This window comes from Staurois parvus, unplaced genomic scaffold (assembly GCF_062004578.1).
Source record: "Staurois parvus isolate SC_StPar_1 unplaced genomic scaffold, SC_StPar_1.0 ptg002140l, whole genome shotgun sequence".
Classification (NCBI taxonomy): domain Eukaryota; kingdom Metazoa; phylum Chordata; class Amphibia; order Anura; family Ranidae; genus Staurois; species Staurois parvus.
In genome coordinates this window covers 6,246,708-6,263,670 of record NW_028319936.1, presented here as the reverse complement: position 1 = coordinate 6,263,670, position 16,963 = coordinate 6,246,708, and the positions used below count along the sequence as shown (strand labels likewise).

The 16,963-nt window shown below is 43.2% G+C and overlaps 1 protein-coding gene across 3 annotated transcripts in view; it reads left to right on the top strand.

Moving 5' to 3' along the window:
- Positions 1–16,963, top strand: part of LOC149432483 (amine oxidase [flavin-containing] A-like) — a 135,445-nt gene that overhangs the window by 52,068 nt on the left and 66,414 nt on the right. For all 3 annotated transcript variants that reach the window (XR_016308990.1, XM_089665132.1, XM_089665133.1), the window contains exon 5: positions 11,289–11,380. Coding sequence is in view for 2 of the 3 variants with exons in the window: in XM_089665132.1 (XP_089521258.1) it covers positions 11,289–11,380 (92 nt within the window). In the remaining variant the exon portion in view is untranslated. The remainder of the gene's footprint in view (positions 1–11,288; positions 11,381–16,963) is intronic.

Sequence of the window (16,963 nt, the reverse complement as noted above, 5' to 3'; positions counted from 1 at the left end):
CAGCGGGCATCGGGTCACCAGGCATCAGGTCATTTGGCTCGACAGCGGTCACCGCGTCATCTGGCAAGGCAGTGGGCTCCGAGTCAACTGGTATGACCGCGGGCACTGGGTCAGACATTGGATCGTCTGGCTGGACAGCGGGCATCGGGTCACCAGGCATCAAGTCATTTGGCTCAACAGCGGGCACCGCGTCATCTGGCAAGACAGTGGGCACCAAGTCACCCGGCACGACAGTGGGCTCTGAGTCAATTGGCACGACAGCGGGCACCGGGTCAACAGGCATTGGATCGTCTGGCTCGACAGCGGGCATCGGGTCACCAGGTATGACAGAGGGCACTGGGTCACCAGGCATCAGGTCATTTGGCTCGCCAGCGGGCACCGCGTCATCTGGCAAGGCAGTGGGCACCGAGTCACCAGGTACGACAGCGGGCTCTGAGTCAATTGGCACGACAGCGGGCACCGGATCAGGTACCGGATCATCTGGATCAACAGCGGGCATCGAGTCAACTGGCCTAATAGGATCATCAGGCTGGATCAGTTCATCATGCTGGGTAGAGGCATCAGGCTGAGTGGAGGCATCAGGCTGAGTGGAGGCATCAGGCTGAGTGGAGGCATCAGGCTGAGTGGAGGCATCAGGCTGAGGAGAGGCATCAGGCTGGGTACAGACCTCAGGCTGAAGTGCGGGTGCCGAGGCACCAGGCTGAACCACGGAAGGAAGGTTCTCAGACGGCAGGCTGACCGGTTTGGATACTGGCAGGATGGTACTGGTTGGAAAGAATTTTCGCTTTTTTCTGGTTTTAACTACTGGAGCACTGCAAGTAAACGCAGGTCTGCAAACGAATGGAGCAGCTGGAGACAGAGAAGAGCTGGAGGATGGAACAGAGGAGGGAACAGTTGCTACAGAGGGCTTCTTTACAGGGTTAGAGGCAAGATAGGTGCAGCGAGTGGGAACAGGGTACTGACATGCGGTAGATAGCAGGGCAGGAGGAGCTGTTGGGAATGCAGGAATAGAGCTTTGAGGAAATAGATTAGAAGCAGGACTGGGTTTTTGTAGGCTGACTGAGGCTGGGTGCAACAAATCTGTCCATGTCTGCAGTATGGGTTGAACAAAGCTGAGCTTACACAATGCCTGTCTGACCAAAGACTGCACTGCGTTTATACAATCTCTTAGTACCTGTGGTGAACATGCAGCATAATGCTCCAAGAAGCAATCCACATCATCCTCTAATAACCATACCAGGGACTCTACCTGGTCGGCACTAAATGGCAGCAAAAATTCATCCCTGCATTCGGGGGTACCAGATGAAACCAACTCAGCACAAATCTGAATCAATGGCTGCACCTCAGAGAATTCTGTGCCCTGATCTACTAGAACATGAGCGAGCCGTATACATTCTAGCAGTTCATCCCGGGTATACTCCTTCAGAGTCTGATAAGCATACTCCCTGTCATCAAACACTAGCAGATATAAATACACAACCTCATCCAGATCCATCCTTCCCATCAACAAACCAAGATGGCTTCCCTGTGCAGCCACTTCTGGTCAGGATTGGCCTTGGTGTAATGTCAGGGCTCCCGGATATGACCAGAGGTGTGTGACTGACGCAGGGAAACGCAGACTTCAGATATGTTATAAACAATATAATTTATTAACACTAACAATACAAACATAAACGCAGTGCAATACTAAAACATAACACAGTGCAAACAAACCAAACCAACCACCCACAGATAACAGTACATACAATGCAAGCGTCGTCAGGCAGGCCGGGTCAATATCAATCGGGCAGGTAGGTACAGGGGGAGCAAGCGGAGAATGGTCGGGGTCACAAGCCAGGTTCAGCAGGTAGCGGGCAGCGTGGTACAGAGGGTCAGGCAGAGGAGAATGGTCAGACAAGCCAGGGATCAGGAGCAGGAGAATGGTCAGATAAAGTCAGGGATCAGAGCAGGGTCAGCAACGAATCAGACAGGAACAGGAACAGGGAGCAGGAACAGGATACAGGGCCCAGGAGAAACACACACCAAGGCAGAGTCTGCAGGTCTGGCCATCCCTTAAATACACCAGTATAATCAGTTCCAGGTGTTTGACTGGCTGCAAGGTTGAGTCTCTGATTGCTGGGAGCACCCGCTGGCCAGCCCTGGTACTGCAGCTCATAAGGCAGGTGAGTCCCACCATTGCTGGCCAGTCCATTCCTGACACAGAGACTGCGGACATAGTACAGGGGATGACTAGAGACTGCGGACATAGTACAGGAGATGACCAGAGACTGCGGACATAGTACAGGGGATGACCAGAAACTGTGGACATAGTACAGGGGATGACTAAAGACTGCAGACATAGTATAGGAGATGACCAGAGACTGCAGACATAGTACAGGAGATGACCAGAGACTGCGGGCGTACTACAGGAGATGACCAGAGACTGCGGGCGTACTACAGGAGATGACCAGAGACTGCGGGCGTACTACAGGAGATGACCAGAGACTGCGGGTGTACTACAGGAGATGACCAGAGACTGCGGACATACTACAGGAGATGACCAGAGACTGCGGACGTACTACAGGAGATGACCAGAGACTGTGGACACAGTACAGGAGATGACCAGAGACTGTGGACACAGTACAGGAGATGACCAGAGACTGCAGACACAGTACAGGAGATGACCAGAGACTGCGGACACAGTACAGGAGATGACCAGAGACTGCGGACATAGTACAGGAGATGACCAGAGACTGCGGACATAGTACAGGAGATGACCAGAGACTGCGGACATAGTACAGGAGATGACCAGAGACTGCGGACATAGTACAGGAGATGACCAGAGACTGCGGATGCACTACAGGAGATGACCGGAGACTGCGGATGTACTACAGGAGATGACCGGAGACTGCGGACATAGTACAGGAGATGACCGGAGACTGCGGACATAGTACAGGAGATGACCGGAGACGTCAGACATAGTACAGGAGATGACCAGAGACTGCGGACATAGTACAGGAGATGGCCAGAGACTGTGGACCTTTGGGGAGAGGGGGGGGAGGGAGCGGGTACCCGAATCTGACAGGTACCCGCTCCCACTTCAATGGAGTTGCCCTCCCTCCCCGTCTTCTGGGACACGTGACAGGTCCCAGAAGACTGCCGGACCATTCACAAAGCGCAGCGCTTCTCAGGCATGTGCAGTGGGCACCCGGCTGTGAAGCTGTAAGCTGTCACAGCCTTGTGCCTGCACTAAAGATGCCGGTGATGGGGAGAGAAGACGGTGAGGATACCGCTGGACCGAGGAACAGGTAGGACCAAGAAGCAGGTTCTGCTGCACAGAAGAGCCGAGCGGCTGGCCTGGTATTCTAACACGGCGGCGGCTGGAATGGGGGGGGGGGAAGAGCGTCTTTTATGGAGTGAAAAATACGGTAATTACAAATAAACTTTATTAAAAACAATACATGAAGAAGGAAAAAAGAAAAACATATGAAAATGCGTAAAAGTGGCAAGTGAAAAGATGAAGGTGTGTCATGAAGTGCGAAAAATTATATTAAAAATCATTATACAAATATAATGAGAATGAAAATACAAAAAGGTCTGTTATCCTTACTCAGGGAAATCATAAAGAACACGGAAAAGCAACAAGGATCAGCAACAAGAAGTCCATACAGTATATCAGGAGGAACTAAATGTCAATAATTCTCAAAAAACAACGTTATTTTATTTTGTTTTGTGATGTCTTCTTCATAGAGCAATAGAACCACAAAGCAGATAAGTATATGGAAGTATATGGTATTATTCATAATAGTGGGTGATATCCCATTGAAAAATTGTATTATTCATAGTAGTGGGTGACATCCCATTTGTAATTCAGTCCTTTGGGTATCCGAGTCTCAAGTCTGAATATCCAGAATACGTCTCTCTTACAGAGGCGAGAAAAGCAGTTGCCTCCTCTGTTATGTGGATCTATGCTCTCTATAACTTGTACTCTAAGAGAGTGGGTATCTGAATTTGTGACGTACTCTAAAATGTCTAGAGACATTGGACTACTGAATTTGAGCCCACTGCTATCACACACTCTTACATCTTCAATTATTTTATTAGTTTTTCACCCTTGTATATTCTTTTTTCACTTAATTTTCCATTTTTCATCTTGCACAAATATGACCAATAATACCTTTTTTGTTCATACCACACTGGTATATGGCTGTCACTGATGAGAGAGGGAGTTTCCTCTCTGAAACACCAAGAAAATAGCCACACAGACATCTTAATAATATTACTGTACCCCTTCTCAGGAGCACAGTGTCTAACCTTTCCATACAGTTTACATAACATACCAATTTTTAATAACGCACCATTTTTGTGCTATTCCATAATGGCCCAGTCTCCACCATTGCCACATTTTAGGGACACAACACATAGATCCATGGAACTCAACACAAAAAGTAAAACAGTTTTCTGAGCTGAGAACATTGATGACAAGGAGATCCAGGAGACAACATTTCATAAACTACATGTTTATTGGCCACAGAAACCCACCTTCGGTGGGATGTGGCATCTTTTGAGGAATACTTAAGGGGTCTAAAAATAAAGAAGTTTCCCTCCTTCCATACTGAAGATAAGAACTTCAGTACGAGCTGAACCCAGTTCCTGGATGAAGCCTCATTTAAACTGATGGTTCTCATAGTGGAACATAAGAAACAACACCTTGGATTCCTCACTAATGAAATCATGCAGTGTCAACAGAACATGGAGATATTCCGGGACCAACTTGACTTTAATGCAAGGGAAGCCAAAATGACTAAGTCTCTGAATAGTCTGGAAGAAGACATTATGAAAGCAAAAAGATCAAAATTCTTAAGAGAAAAATCGGACTACGAGGAAGGCATAGTCTACAAATGAATCACAGAACAGATCTGTTACTTCAAGCAGACACAAACATTTCATCCTCAGAATGGCTTCTACACCTGTTGCTACTTCTAAAAGGGTTTGCTTTTCAGAAACAGAGGGCAAAGTAACCGGAGCCTTCTCATCTTCATCTACATCTGGTACAAGGGACAGAAAGAGAAAATTGAAAGAACTTTTTCAGAGAACAGTGACTTTCCTCAATCAAAAAAGTTCTATCCCTCAGAAACAAGAACAAAGGGGGGAAAACATGGTCACAAAAAAGAAAATACTAAGAAGAAAAAGTAAACATTGAGGTAGTAGAAAGTCAAATCAACCTCCAACAAGTCTGGTTATGAATTATTCGGATTACATCTTATCAGTAGAAGAATAGACAGTGCTATCAAGGAGTTTGAATTTTGACCTATTTTCTACATTTAGTTGACGTGAACAACTTCACAAGACATCTCAATCTTAAAAATCATTTTTTGCATACAGAAACACAATACCGGTCACAGACTCAACCGAGTCCAGAGACACATCACATTGAATTTAAAATTTCAGTACTTTTGTCTCATGCATTATTTGAGTTTTTTGGACTCTAGCGGTTACTCAGGAATCCTAATAACAGACAAAATTGAAACTCCAAAACATCTGAATATTACATTGACAATGCTCTGATTTTTTCCCAGTCCATTCTAGAGGTGAGAACATGGACCTTTTTCAGAGACTTGTTGAAAGAGAATTGGTCTCTCTAGCACGAAATATTGAAAACTCTCCAAGAACTAGCAAATCTAACCTAAGTTTAAATCAAAAGATGATCCTACAAACCTTGAAACAAAATTCAACAATTACTATCAAGGAAGCAGATAAAGGGGGAGCAGTGGTAGTGTTGAATTCTAGTGATTATCACCAGGAAGCACTACATCAACTTACTGACCAACAAGTGTATGAACCCCTTAGTAAGGACCCTACCCCTCTGTATAAACAAGAATTTTATAGGATCATACAAGAAGCTATCAGCTTGAATCTTCTGAAACCGGATGAAGCCAAAAAACTTGCCTGACTCACCTGTGATACCAAGTTTTCACCATCTACCCAAAGTACATAAAATGGAGTCACCCATAAAGGGTAGACCCATTGTAGCCAGTAGTGGTTTCTTAGGGGAAACTTTGGGGAATATTATTGATACTATACTTCAACCCTTGGTAACATGGTTAACTTCCCACATCTGAGACACGAAACATATCATCCAGATACTGGAAGACTTCTTGAATGAAAATCTGAAGTGGTTAACCTGTGATGCTCAATCGTTATATTCATGTATACCACACAACTTAGGCCTCCGAGCCTTGAGACATCCCATATATTTATATACCAACTACAACCAGGAGATGAAATGGTTCAATTTGGAGAGTACATCATTCCTGTTAAAACATAACGTATTTTTATTTATTTGATCAGAAATTCTATCTACAGAAACAAGGTTCCTCAAAGGGAGTCCATTTTTCACCCATGTATGCTAATCTCTACATGGGCAGCTGGGAATAACAACACATCTATAATGCTTCCAACCCTTACAGACATCTCATTAAAGCGTATTATCGTTATATAGATGATCTGATCTTCATAGTGGACAAAGAAGTACCACTTGACAATTTTCTCTCACATTTGAACATGAATACCTGGAACCTTTGCTTCACTGGAGAACAACAAATCACGTCCATCAATTATCTTGATGTCACCCTATTGGGCTCTGCACAATCACAGCAGATTACTGTCATGGCATTCAGAAAGCCTATATCAAGAAATTCTATACTTCACACTTCCAGTTGTCATCCAAAACATGTCATCAATCCAATTCCTAAAGTACAGTTTGTTTGCATTAGAAGAAACTGTTCTCTTTTGAAGGATTGTGAGAATCACGCTAAAGAAATGAAAGATATGTTCACACAACAAGGCTATAATAAACATCTGATTGCAAATGCCCACCAAGTTGTTAAGAACACCTCGATGGGGTTTTCTCGACAATGGAGGTATCCCAAACAAAAAAGGCAACAAGAAGAGTGAATTCAGAGTCTGTGGTTTTTTCAACACGGTATAGTGATCAATATCAGAGTATAAAACACATTATCTCCCAATATTTACTGATCCTGTATGGTGATCCAAACTATAAGAGGATACTGATGAACAACGTAAAATTTGTAGCCAGAAAGGCTCAAACAATAGTCAATATACAGTAGTTATGCCGATTTCTCTCAAGACAGCTGGAGCGTACATGGCTACATACAACAGGCTTTTTTTAGGTGCAATGCCACACAATGTTCTACCTGCCACTTTGTGGAGGATCCCCACACAGTTCCATCATGCACCAATGGCAAAGACCATACCACCAGAAAACTTGTTAACTGTCAAACCAAGTACGTAATCTATGTCATAACCTGCCAGGCATGCAGTGTCCAATATCTGGGTCGAACAACCAGACGATTATGTGTCAGAATCCAAGATCACTTTTCAAACATAAGAACAAAGAAACTGATCTCTCTAGACATTTTAGAGTACATCACAATTCAGCTACCCACTCTCTTAGAGTACAAGTTATAGAGTGCATAGGTCCACATAACAGAGTAGGCAACCGGTTTTCTCTCCTCTGTAAGAGAGAGGTATCCTGGATATTCAGAGTTGAGACTCGGATACCTAAAGGTCTGAACTACGAATGGGATGTCATCCTTAACTATGAATAACAGAATGTTTCAATGGGATATCATCCACTATTATGAATAATAGAACTCTTCCATATACTTATCTCCTTTTTGGTTCTATTGCTCTATGAAGAAGACATCACAAAACAAAATAAACTCCCGTTGTTTTTTGAGAATTATTGACATTTAGTTCCTGATATATGGACTGTATGTCACTGATCTTTGTCGCTTACCTGTGTCCTATATGATGTCCCTGAGTAAGGACAACAGACCTTTTTGTATTTTCATTCTCATTATGTTTTTAAAAATTATTTTTAATATCATTTTTCACACTTCATACAGGACACCTTCATCTTTTCACTTGTCACTTTTACACATTTTCATACTTTTTTTCTTTTTCCCTTTTATGTGTATTGTTTTGAATAAAGTTTATTTTACATTTTTTACTGTTTATTTATTTATTTAATTTTTTTTCACCTATTATATCTTCCATGTTCACTTCTTTTATATGTTTCTTTTTGATTTGATTCTCAATTTTCCCCACTTTTTTAATGAGTTTTTTTCCCTTCTTTTACGTATATATATTTTTTTCTTTCTTTTTTCCCCATTTATGTATTATCCTTTGCATGCTTTATTATGTATATTTTTCTTTCTATTTCTTTCCTCTTTTCCTTTTCCGGTTTCCTCTTTTTTTCTTCTTCATTATCTCTTATTTTTTATCATTATTCCCTTCACCTGCACATACTTCCCTCCCTTCACGGTCGATGATGCTACATAGCTTCCGTGCTGTCTGTTTTCCCCAGGCTCTGTGACCAAGCCCCTAATGGGCGGGGCGAAACACATCAGAGGGCATAGCCAGAGTGACAGCTGAGGCCAGCTAAAGCTTACATCGCTTTCTATTTGACTCTTGGGGATCGTTAGAGTGGCACCCACTCCTCCATACATTTAGAATGTCTTTGGTATCACTCGGTACGCTGCTTTCTCTGCCGGCGGGGTGATTACACTTTTTGTCCATCTTCGATCGGTGCCACAAGCTTGCTACAAGGACTCTTCTGCAAATGTTTTGTACTTGCTTTGTAAAAAAAACTAAATAAGAGGGTAATTAAAGCTAGTAAACCCAGTATACCCAGTATACCTTCTCCTAAATTGGGTGCTGTCTTCAAAACCCAAAAAGCCTATCACAAAAACTTATCCCCATAGAGGGGCTATAGTGGTTACTTTTGAAGACAAAATGTAAGGATGGTATGGAAAATTATTATCGTTTATTAGGTATAAATCCTTAAAAATCTTTACATATCTCATGTGAAAAACTTTTTTAAAAATTGTGTGAGTGACAAGCATTGGCTAGCTTAAAACATATATGGACATACATATAATGCAGACAAACAGACGACAAACAAATATAGAACATAATAACGTCTGGATGTCATGTATACCCATACAATGGGATACACTGTGGCTAATGCCGCATGTGACTAGAAATAAGAAGGTAAGTAATACTAATTGTATGGGTACCGGGGTGTATAGCAGACGTAACTCCATAGTCCGTTACATAAACAATGTAATTGGTGGTAAAGATGCAGATGGTAATAGGTTCAGGAGGGGGGGGTTAATGAAGCACAGGTTATATAATTATATTGCAGTCCTATCTGTCCATGAATGGTAGTCTCCTTGTCAAAACACGATATATTGAATATACAGTCCACAGTAGGTGGAATATAAAGGCCAGACTAGGATGAATGGTGTGCAGTCCTTCTCCGGAATACTAATTCAGCAGTTGAAGACACAGCAGGAATAAGTAAAGGACATGCAGTGCAATAGCTTGGAGAGCAAAGCAATTATTGCATAGCGGTAGTGGTCAGAGCAGAGAGCAGGATTGTAATATTCAAAGCTGTAATATAGCTTAGTGAAATAAGGAACTACATAAATGTAGAACTTCCATGACCGATTGCAAGTCTGTCTTATCCGTCCGCCATACCAGTGTGTATTTTCATGGGTCTCCAGCCAGCACTTAATTAAGAACATGCAGCGCAATAGCTAGGAATGCAAAGCAGTTCATGCATAGCGGTAGTGGTTAGAGCAGATAGCAAGATATATACAGACAAGGCTGGCTTAAGTAGTTAAGTAGAATGGGAAACTTCATATATGTAAAGCTTCCATAACGAAGTGCAAGTCCAGCTTACCCATCCACCATTTCTGAATACAGTTCCATGCGTCTCCAGCTTATGTATGCAGTTTTTCCAATAGGGCTGCTCTTCAATGCTCTACCTTCCATATCATGTGGTTTGCGGCATATCCCGCTGTTCTTTGGTGTGTCGGGAAACTGCCGCTATCCAACATGGAGTACCCCCATAGTAAGCATGGTGTCACGTGACGTTATGCATGACATAAACGCGTTTTGCTAGAAAGTAGCATAGCTTAGTCTGCTTTGTATTCCTAGCTATTGCGTTGCATGTCCTTAACTGAGCGCTGGCTGTAGACACATGAAAATACACACTGGTATGGTGGACGGATAAGCTGGACTTGCACTCGGTCATGGAAGTTCTACATTTATGTAGTTCCCTATTCCACTAAGCTATATTACAGGTTTGATTCAGTCCTGCTCTGTTCTCTCACCGCTACCGCTATGCAATAATTGCTTTGCTCTCTGAGCTATTGCACTGCATGTCCTTTACTTATTCCTGCGGTGTCTTCAACTGCTGCTCCATTAGTATTCAGTAGGACTGGATGCCATTCATTCTATTCTGGCCTTTATATTCTGCCTACTGTGGACTTTATATTCAATATATTGTGTTTTCACAATGAGACTACCATTCATGGACAGATAGTACTGCAGTATAACTATATAGCCTGTGCTTCATTTATCCACCCTTCCTGAGCCTACTATTACCATCTGGGTCTTTACCACCAATTACATTGGTTATGTAATTGATCTAATATTGGAGTTAAGGCTACTATACACCCCCGATACCCATACAATTGGTATTACTTACCTTCTTAGTTATAGTCACATGCGGCATTAGCCACATTGTATCCATTGTATGGTTATACATGATTTCTGGATGTTATTATTTTGTATATATGTTTGTGTTGTCTGTTTGCCTACATTATATGTATGTCCATATGTGTTTTAATCTAGCCAATGCTTGTCATTCACACTGGTAATTTTTTTTAAAGTTTTTAACGTGATATGTAAAGATTTTTGATTAAGGATTTATACCTAATAAACTATATTAATTTTCTATACCAGTCCTTATGTTTTGTCTTCAAAAGCAACCACTATACCCCCTCTATGGGGATAAGTTTTTCTGTTGGGAAAGCATTGTGCCTAGTGTGAAATGCCTTACATAGTGCTTGTTCCTGCTGGCTATTTTAATGAAGAAAGAATATTATTTTGCAGCTTGGTGTGTGGTGTTCCTATTGCTGGTTCAATTGATTGTTTCGGTGGAGATAAGCCTATCCAGCACCTGAGGTGTATCTATGAATTGTGGAGCCTAATCTTACCTGGAGCGACATATGGTCTGTTTAGTAATGACTGTAGGCTTATTTCACAAAGTCAACACACCAGGATATGGATACTTATTTTCAAAAAGTGACAGTTATTTTGAGTTGAGTACAATAAGATTTGAAAATTACAGTCGTATTTCTGAAAATAGAGTGCCCAAGGCTTGCGTATAGACTCATATGCATCTTTCATTTATTATCTTATTATATTTTCAGATTCCTGTGGATGCCCCGTGGAAAGCTCCTCATGCATTGGAGTGGGACAAGATGACGATGAAGGAGTTTATTGACAAAGTTTGCTGGACAAGGTAAGATTTCTATACACCTTTCTTTGAGCTGTAATCTAAAACCAATTAAAACCGAGGAAAGAATATTGTATATTGCAGTTTACCAGTCCTTATGTGTGTGGCTGCATTTTTTTTTCAGGGTAAGTACAATTTCCAATGTCCTGTGCAGTGAACTGATATACCGATGTTATTAGTTTTCCCAGCTATCTTCTGTGAACTACAAAACCCCTCCTGATTACGTAATGAAGATGAGGAGAAGAGTAGGTATTGTTTTCCAAATCAGCAGAGCAGCCTAAAGGTGACAACACTGCTTCTCTGTAGATACAGTGCAGTGATTGAGAGCTATCACTCTAGAAAAAGTGTGCTACTAGCAGGAGCACCAGCTGAGAGCAATAGAAAAACATCCCTAAAAAAACGAATTCAGCCACCACTTAGGACTAATAATCAGCAATAATTTCTATGGTTTTTGTTTTTGGGTTTAGAAATGCTTTTTATCAGGAGTAGGCAACCTTTGAGAGGTGATCTACATGAACAACATGAAAGAGATCGAAGATCACCAGGGATTGGCAGCCTTTTTTTTTTAAAGAAATTAACTAGCAAGGCCTAACCAAATAGTAAGGATGACACAAGTAAATCTTAGAAAAATGATAATAAAATTATTGTCACTATAAAAATATAAACTTAGCTGGCCTTAAAAGGTAACTTCACTGAGCAACTCATTTACTTTCATTCACAATGTTCATATTTGGAGGGTAATTGGTCACCCCACAAGTCTGATGCTGGAGTTTATCGTGAAGGTGGAACATCTGGCACTGCAGGCTGACTTGCTTGACTAGCTTCAGGCCTGAATGCAGGGCAGCGTATAGAGGTCAGTGATAGGTAGGGAGGTGTATATATGTCAGTAATAGGTAGGGAGGTGTATATAGGTCAGTAATAGGTAGGGAGGTGTATATAGGTCAGTAATAGGTAGGGAGGTGTATATAGGTCAGTAATAGGTAGGGCAGAGTACAGGAGTCAGCAGTTTGTAGGGCAGATTATAGGGGTCAGTATGGCATAGGACAGGGTCAATAGAACCGTGCACAGGGGTCAGTAAAACAGTCGATGGTGTCAGTAGAACAGTGTCAGTCAGTAGAGCAGTGAATGGTGTCAGTCAGTAGGGCAGAGGATGATGACAGTTAGTAGTTCAGAGGATGGTGACAGTTAGTAGTACAGAGGATGGTGACAGTTAGTAGTACAGAGGATGGTGACGGTTATTGAGGTAGAGGATGGTGATGGTTAGTGAGGTAGAGGATGGTGACAGTAGTACAGAGGATGGTGACAGTTAGTAGGACAGAGGATGGTGACAGTTAGTAGTACAGAGGATGGTGACAGTTAGTAAGGCAGTGGATGGTGACAGTAAGACAATAGATGGGGGCAGTTAGTAAGGGAGAGGATGGTGACAGTTAGGCAGAGGATGGTGACAGTAAGACAATAGATGGGGACAGTTAGTAAGGGAGAGGATGGTGACAGTTAGGCAGAGGATGGTGACAGTAAGACAATAGATGGGGACAGTTAGTAAGGGAGAGGACGGTGACAGTAGGATTGTGAGTGGTGACAGTTAGTACAGTAGATGGTGACAGTCCGTAAGGCAGTGGATGGTGACAGTAGTGCAGAGAATGGTTACAGTCAGTAGTGTAGTGGATGGTGACAGTTATTAAGGCAGTGGATGGTGACAGTTAGTAGGGCAGAGGATGCTGCCAGTTAGTAGTGCAGAGGATGGTGACAGTTAGTAAGCCAGAGGATGCTGACAGTTAGTAGTGCAGTGGATGGTGTCAGTTAGTAGTGCAGTGGATGGTGTCAGTTAGTAGTGCAGTGAATGCTGACAGTTAGTAATGCAGTGGATGCTGACAGTTAGTAAGGTATTGGATGGTGACAGTTAGTAAGGGAGAAAATGATGTCAGTTAGTGAGGCAGAGAATGGTGACAGTTAGTAGTGCAGAGGTTGGTGACAGTTAGGCAGTGAATGGTGACAGTTAGTAAGGCAGTGAATGGTGACAGTTAGTATGGCAGAGGATGGTGACAATTATTAGTGCAGAGGATGGTGACAGTTAGTAGTGCAGAGGATGGTGACAGTAAGACAATAGATGGGGACAGTTAGTAAGGGAGAGGATGGTGACAGTTAGTTAGGCAGAGGATGGTGACAGTAGGATTGTGAGTGGTGACAGTTAGTACAGTAGATGGTGACAGTTTGTAAGGCAGTGGATGGTGACAGTAGTGCAGAGAATGGTTACAGTCAATAGTGTAGTGGATGGTGACAGTTATTAAGGCAGTGGCTGGTGACAGTTAGTAGGGCAGAGGATGCTGCCAGTTAGTAGTGCAGAGGATGAGGACAGTTAGTAAGCCAGAGAATGCTGACAGTTAGTAGTGCAGTGGATGGTGTTAGTTAGTAGTTCAGTGGATGCTGACAGTTAGTAATGCAGTGGATGCTGACAGTTAGTAAGGTATTGGATGGTGACAGTTAGTAAGGGAGAGAATGGTGGCAGTTAGTGAGGCAGAGAATGGTGACAGTTAGTAGTGCAGAGGTTGGTGACAGTTAGGCAGTGAATGGTGACAGTTAGTAAGGCAGTGAATGGTGACAGTTAATATGGCAGAGGATGGTGACAGTTAGTAGTGCAGAGGATGGTGACAGTAAGACAATAGAGGGGACAGTTAGCAAGGGAGAGGATGGTGACAGTAGTGCAGAGAATGGTTACAGTCAGTAGTGTAATGGATGGTGACAGTTATTAAGGCAGTGAATGGTGACAGTTAGTAGTGCAGAGGATGGTGACAGTTAGTAGTGCAGAGGATGGTGACAGTTTGTAAGGCAGTGGATGGTGACAGTTTGTAAGGCAGTGGATGGTGACAAATATTAGTGCAGAGGATGGTGACGGTTAGTAAGGCAGAGGATGGTGATGGTTAGTAAGGCAGAGGATGGTGACAGTTAGTAAGGCAGTGGATGGTGACAGTAGTGCAGAGAATGGTTACAGTCAGTAGTGTAGTGGATGGTGACAGTTATTAAGGCAGTGAATGGTTACAGTTAGTAGTGCAGAGGATGGTGACGGTTAGTACGGCAGAGGATGGTGATGGTTAGTAAGGCAGTGGATGGTGACAGTTAGTAAGGCAGTGGATGGTGACAGTTAGTAAGACAGTGCATGGTGACAGTTAGTAAGGCAGTGGATGGTGACAATTAGTAAGGCAGTGCATTGTGACAGTTAGTAAGACAGTGGATGGTGACAGTTAGTAAGGCAGTGGATGGTGACAATTAGTAAGGCAGTGCATTGTGACAGTTAGTAGTTCAGAGGATGGTGACAGTTAGTAGTACAGAGGATGGTGACGGTTATTGAGGTAGAGGATGGCGACGGTTAGTGTGGTAGAGGATGGTGACAGTAGTACAGAGGATGGTGACAGTAGTACAGAGGATGGTGACAGTTAGTAGGACAGAGGATGGTGACAGTTAGTAGGACAGAGGATGGTGACAGTTAGTAGTACAGAGGATGGTGACAGTTAGTAAGGCAGTGGATGGTGACAGTAAGACAATAGATGGGGGCAGTTAGTAAGGGAGAGGATGGTGACAGTTAGGCAGAGGATGGTGACAGTAAGACAATAGATGGGGACAGTTAGTAAGGGAGAGGACGGTGACAGTAGGATTGTGAGTGGTGACAGTTAGTACAGTAGATGGTGACAGTTCGTAAGGCAGTGGATGGTGACAGTTAGTAGGGCAGAGGATGTTGCCAGTTAGTAGTGCAGAGGATGGTGACAGTTAGTAAGCCAGAGGATGCTGACAGTTAGTAGTGCAGTGGATGGTGTCAGTTAGTAAGGTATTGGATGGTGACAGTTAGTAAGGGAGAGAATGGTGTCAGTTAGTGAGGCAGAGAATGGTGACAGTTAGTAGTGCAGAGGTTGGTGACAGTTAGGCAGTGAATGGTGACAGTTAGTAAGGCAGTGAATGGTGACAGTTAGTAAGGCAGTGAATGGTGACAGTTAGTATGGCAGAGGATGGTGACAATTATTAGTGCAGAGGATGGTGACAGTTAGTAGTACAGAGGATGGTGACAGTAAGACAATAGATGGGGACAGTTAGTAAGGGAGAGGATGGTGACAGTTAGTTAGGCAGAGGATGGTGACAGTAGGATTGTGAGTGGTGACAGTTAGTACAGTAGATGGTGACAGTTTGTAAGGCAGTGGATGGTGACAGTAGTGCAGAAAATGGTTACAGTCAGCAGTGTAGTGGATGGTGACAGTTATTAAGGCAGTGGATGGTGACAGTTAGTAGGGCAGAGGATGCTGCCAGTTAGTAGTGCAGAGGATGAGGACAGTTAGTAAGCCAGAGGATGCTGACAGTTAGTAGTGCAGTGCATGGTGTTAGTTAGTAGTTCAGTGGATGCTGACAGTTAGTAATGCAGTGGATGCTGACAGTTAGTAAGGTATTGGATGGTGACAGTTAGTAAGGGAGAGAATGGTGGCAGTTAGTGAGGCAGAGAATGGTGACAGTTAGTAGTGCAGAGGTTGGTGACAGTTAGGCAGTGAATGGTGACAGTTAGTAAGGCAGTGAATGGTGACAGTTAATATGGCAGAGGATGGTGACAGTTAGTAGTGCAGAGGATGGTGACAGTAAGACAATAGATGGGGACAGTTAGTAAGGGAGAGGATGATGACAGTAAGATTGTGAGTGGTGACAGTACAGTAGATGGTGACAGTTCGTAAGGCAGTGGATGGTGACAGTAGTGCAGAGAATGGTTACAGTCAGTAGTGTAATGAATGGTGACAGTTATTAAGGCAGTGAATGGTGACAGTTAGTAGTGCAGAGGATGGTGACAATTAGTAGTGCAGAGGATGGTGACAGTTTGTAAGGCAGTGGATGGTGACAGTTAGTAAGGCAGAGGATGGTGACAGTTATTAGTGCAGAGGATGGTGACGGTTAGTAAGGCAGAGGATGGTGATGGTTAGTAAGGCTGAGGATGGTGATGGTTAGTAAGGCAGAGGATGGTGACAGTTAGTAAGGCAGTGGATGGTGACAGTAGTGCAGAGAATGGTTACAGTCAGTAGTGTAGTGGATGGTGACAGTTATTAAGGCAGTGAATGGTTACAGTTAGTAGTGCAGAGGATGGTGACGGTTAATAGTGCAGAGGATGGTGACAGTTAGTAAGGCAGTGGATGGTGACAGTTAGTAAGGCAGTGGATGGTGACAATTAGTAAGGCAGTGGATGGTGACAATTAGTAAGGCAGTGGATGGTGACAGTTAGTAAGACAGTGGATGGTGACAGTTAGTAAGGCAGTGGGTGGTGACAGTTAGTAAGACAGTAGATGGTGACAGTTAGTAAGACAGTGGATGGTGACAGTTAGTAAGGCAGTAGATGGTGACAGTTAGTAAGGCAGTAGATGGTGACAGTTAGTAAGGCAGTGGATGGTGACAGTTAGTAAGGAAGTGGATGGTGACAGTTAGTAGTGCAGTGGATGATTACAGTAGTGCAGGGCAGAGGATGAGTGCAGTGATGTTTGTACAGGGGCTCACAGAATAGCAGAAACTTTCCGTACAGAGAAGGGAAGCACCTATGACACACAACTCTTCTTTCTCTTAGCATGCTGA